General features: G+C 34.2%; 1 protein-coding gene across 4 annotated transcripts; it reads right to left on the bottom strand.

The window, feature by feature from the left end:
- On the bottom strand, positions 1–3,119 carry LOC141348998 (transmembrane protein 205-like). Of its 4 annotated transcripts, XM_073857670.1 has the most exons (5): positions 2,993–3,114; positions 2,715–2,771; positions 2,220–2,331; positions 1,981–2,144; positions 1–1,756 (listed from the first exon to the last, which is right to left on the bottom strand). In XM_073857670.1, the coding sequence occupies exons 3-5, from the start codon at positions 2,317–2,319 to the stop codon at positions 1,454–1,456; spliced, it is 567 nt and encodes a 188-aa protein (XP_073713771.1). In that variant the 5' UTR covers positions 2,320–2,331; positions 2,715–2,771; positions 2,993–3,114; the 3' UTR covers positions 1–1,453. The 4 variants fall into 4 exon arrangements, with proteins under 4 accessions (XP_073713771.1, XP_073713773.1, XP_073713770.1 ...); XM_073857672.1 differs by lacking the exon at positions 2,715–2,771 and having other exon boundaries at positions 2,220–2,325; positions 2,993–3,119; XM_073857669.1 differs by lacking the exon at positions 2,993–3,114 and having other exon boundaries at positions 2,715–2,840.
- Positions 3,120–4,202: the final 1,083 nt, after the last annotated feature.

Raw genomic sequence — 4,202 nt, 5'->3', positions numbered from 1 at the left:
AATGATGAAAGGAAAGAAGTTTACTTTGCTGTTCAAACATTACATTCACACAGATGATCAAAGGTTCTTTCACATTTACACTGCTGTGCTTTTCCATATATTCAAATTGTCCTTTTAGTGTCATTCAATTTATATAAAATGCAGTTCATAAATGCATTATGAAAATGTCTTCTTGTGGGTGAAATATATATTAATCACATTGTCAAACGCAGAAATCATGAAATGCAAACAAAAAAGAAATAAAAGGCTAAATGAGTAAAATATGCTGTTAATTATGTTGTTAATAATAAGCACAAGTGCAATTATTCACTTTAAAACATCTAAAAAGAAAAGGAAGAAATATCAAAAACATTTTAAAAATTATACGTCTGGGCATATCTGCCTTCAAAAAATATTTCGGAAGTAACCTGAAAATGCAGGGTCTGAGGGTAGTATGTAGGGGCTTTGGCTTATATGTGAATGCTCAAAAATTAATTAGGACTCATTTAAAGGTGCACTGTGTAACTTTAAGAATTATTTCTTGACATAAATGCAATATAATATACATAACTACATTAACAGTGGTGTATAAAGACCTTACATAATGACCTGTATTTATTACATTTATTATTAGAAAATTATTTTTATGCCACCATGTTTCTAAAGTAAGACTTAATGGACAAACTACTACTGTCTCAGACAATGACATGTTTGTCCTGTTGGGGCTACTGTAGCTTCTCTATGCGTTTCGAAAGGGAGGGGTGAGCTGTGGACTGGTTGCAATTCAAAATCTCACCAATAGATGCCGCTAAAAATCTACACACAACACATTTAAAGGGAACCAAATTCATATGAGAGGTGGATGGTTACACTTTACTACAGGGTCAATTTTACTGCATACTTCCAATATTTTTTGGCAAAATAACAGCAAAGGTAAATGAAACAATGGTGTGACAGAGGACAGCTATATTGGAATTATGACTTTTTTTAATGCAATTATTAAAAAAATACTGTCATGGGGCAAACTGCCAAAATACTGCCAAATATATAGAGCAACTTTCATGAGTTTTACACCAAGGTTACACCCAGGGAACAAACACATACTGATAAAATGTATACCTTGAATACACTGCAAGCATACATGTAAAAACATGTAAACAACAAAAAAGAGGCTTGGGATTTTAACCAGCCTTTCAAGCATAATTATTGTAGATTTTGGAAGAAAATGAATAATTAACAAATAAAAATTTGCTTAGTTCAAATTTTTGGTCCACTAAAAGGAGTCTGATTTGTTTTTTACACCCTGAAGTACACTTAGAATTCTCATTGTATACAAATTAGAAGTTTTATTATTATTCAATACAACCAGACATAATAAAACAGAAGAAAAATTTTAAAGGCACGAGCACACAAAAATTATATGAAAACCTCTACCGGTCAGCTTTATGTACTCTTCTGTAGTGACACACAACACTCATATAGTTCCTAAATTTAGAGCCAGGTAAATGAGATTAATGGTAGTGGATATAAAGCCAGCGAGGTTACAAAGGTTGGACAGACCATGGTAGCGGTAGAAAGTGGCTCTGTGCTCCTTGTACTTCGGATCCTGCTCGCGGAGTTTGGTATATCCTTCCCTGTTGGATCCCATGCCCACTTCCGCTCCCAAACCATGTTCCTGCTCGATCTCTCTCATGACCTGCATGCTCTCTGTGGTAGATGGGCCGAACCACTGCACATTCAGACCGGCCATGATCACGGCCACAAAATAAAAAATCATCTGTGGAACAAGATGTGCAAGTATAAAAAACTTTTGAAATCAATAAAATTGTGTCCACATAACATAATAAACTTTGTCACAATGCACATGAGATATTAGAAAAAAATGTGCAAGCTGGAAAAATATGAAGCCTAAAAGTGATTTGAACTGAATCATTTATTGTTTATGTCTTGCCAGTCATGTGATTTTAACATAATTGTGTGTGTTTTTTTTTTACTGAATACCTGTACGCCCTCATGCCAGTCCAACAGTTCTCTAGGATGGTACACTGCATATATGGCCAGATTTACTGCGGTACCACCCAACAGGCAGTTGAAATAAAAAGGGAACAATTTGCTTTGGACAAGACCAAACGTGTGCATGGAAACCTGGGAAATCAGCACAAATCCTGGAGACGAGAGAGGGAATAAATTTTTTAAAAGAATTATAAATTACTGAAAATAAAATAACATGCATACATTACCTGCTATGAAAGACACCCACACTTGCATTCCCCAGGTGAATGAAATCACCAAAAGGTGAAGCACTTTTACCCAATCAGTTGGATCTCCTTCAGTAGTCATTGCCAACGATGAAAATAAAAAATAGGTCATATATATAATGATACCATAATAACATAATGATTTTTAATTGCACATACAGGTCCCAACTATTGGTAACAGTAAAATGCATAATGCAACTAAGTTAACACTTTTTGGGGGCACTGTCTACTAGCTACGTAACAACTTTGTCTACATAAACTCTTTTAAAAAATGTTTTCATTTTAAAATCATATATATTCACGCACTTTATAAAAGCATTTCCGTTTCTAGTCATTGCCTACAAAGCAATAAGCTTGCATTTAACTTATGTATCAAGTAAACAAGATAAGAAAAGTCCTGCGCGTGCACTGATGTTGATAACATGCAACATATAATAAAAGCTCCAGACTTTATATAACCACGATACTTACCGATGATCCGGGTCGATCAGGTTTAAATCCACTATTTCAATTTCAGCTCGTTTACTTTCTGTTCTGTTAATAAGTAAATGACAACACACGTTTCAACCAACACTTCCGTAACGGTCATTCACACAGCATTCAGTGGGTGTGTTTGACTTCATGCTGCGCTGCGCGTATAACATCACAGTACCGCGAGACAAGCGCTGCTCTGATACGCTCTCGCGATGCTGTGATGTAATACGCCGATCATTCTGAGCAACGCAGCGTGATGTTGAACACACGCAGTTACTTACGCAAGGTTGGCACTCTTAATCAATTTCCTTCCGAATTTGAGCGTTGTGACTTTATCGAGGGGTTGTTCCTTTTAGTGTTGGTCTCTCTGGGATGAGTTTCGTGAGTTTTTCGCACAAAGAGTTCAGTCGCTCGTGTTGCTCGATATCACGCCCACCCTTGGTTAGCCCTGCCCCCTGTGAGCACGAAATTTTTTTTTTTTTTTTTTTTTTATTAAATAAATGAACAACAGATATCAACAAAAAAAATATTGACAGTAACAATACAAATACAGGGTATGCTAGGGGGGAATTTACAATAGAATATTAAATAAGGTACACATTTTTAAAGTTTTCAGTGCCTTTTGCTTTAAAGAGAATCTTATAGAATCAATATACAGTTCCATTTCTTTTTTAAATAATATAAAACAGGGTTTTTTCCAGAGAATTTACATTTGTGAATATGAAACTTTGCTAACAGAAGGATCAGATTAATAATGTAAATACTATTAGTATCATGATAGTCTCTTTGATTCTTGAAAATACCAAAAAGCACAGATTTCCAAAATAACATAAAATCAGCATCAATATTCTTACAAATAAACTCACATACATTTTTCCAAAAGGGTTTTACATGTGGGCAGTACCAGTATAAGTGAACCATAGTTTCTAAGCTGTTATTGCAAAAAGTACAATTTGTATCTATATCGCTTTTAAATTTCACAAGAAAATGTTTTGTTGGATATATCCTATGAATTAGTTTAAATGAAACTTCCTTTATTTTATTTGTTATTAAATATTGATTAGGAAGTAACCAAACCTTTTTCCAAACAATATCATCTGAGAACCGAGGGCTATTTCATAAAACTAGATTACAGAATAAGCCAGGCTTATTTTGTTAAGTCTGGCTTATTGCCGGTGAATTCCTTTTCATAAAACAAACTTGAACTAGTTCAACCCCGGTTACTATGGAAACTTATGCTTGGAAACTAGCCTGGTCCGGAGCAGGCTAACTGTCAGGCTAAGCCTCAGTTGTTGCTTAACTAGACTTCCACTAACACTGAAATGTAAATGCAATGATATTACAGCTGACTCTTTGACATTTTATTTGACTTTATTGATCACTTTTAATCTAACAATAAAGGAAATCAACTTATATATTAAATTTGATAAATTGTGTTACAATAATAATTAATAAAATATAGACATGTGTTTCATAATATGGTATATTATA

The sequence above is a fragment of the Misgurnus anguillicaudatus genome, chromosome 19 (genome assembly GCF_027580225.2).
Source record: "Misgurnus anguillicaudatus chromosome 19, ASM2758022v2, whole genome shotgun sequence".
Classification (NCBI taxonomy): Eukaryota; Metazoa; Chordata; class Actinopteri; order Cypriniformes; family Cobitidae; genus Misgurnus; species Misgurnus anguillicaudatus.
The sequence above is the reverse complement of the archived record's forward strand: the minus strand, read 5'-3'. Positions and strand labels throughout refer to the sequence as shown.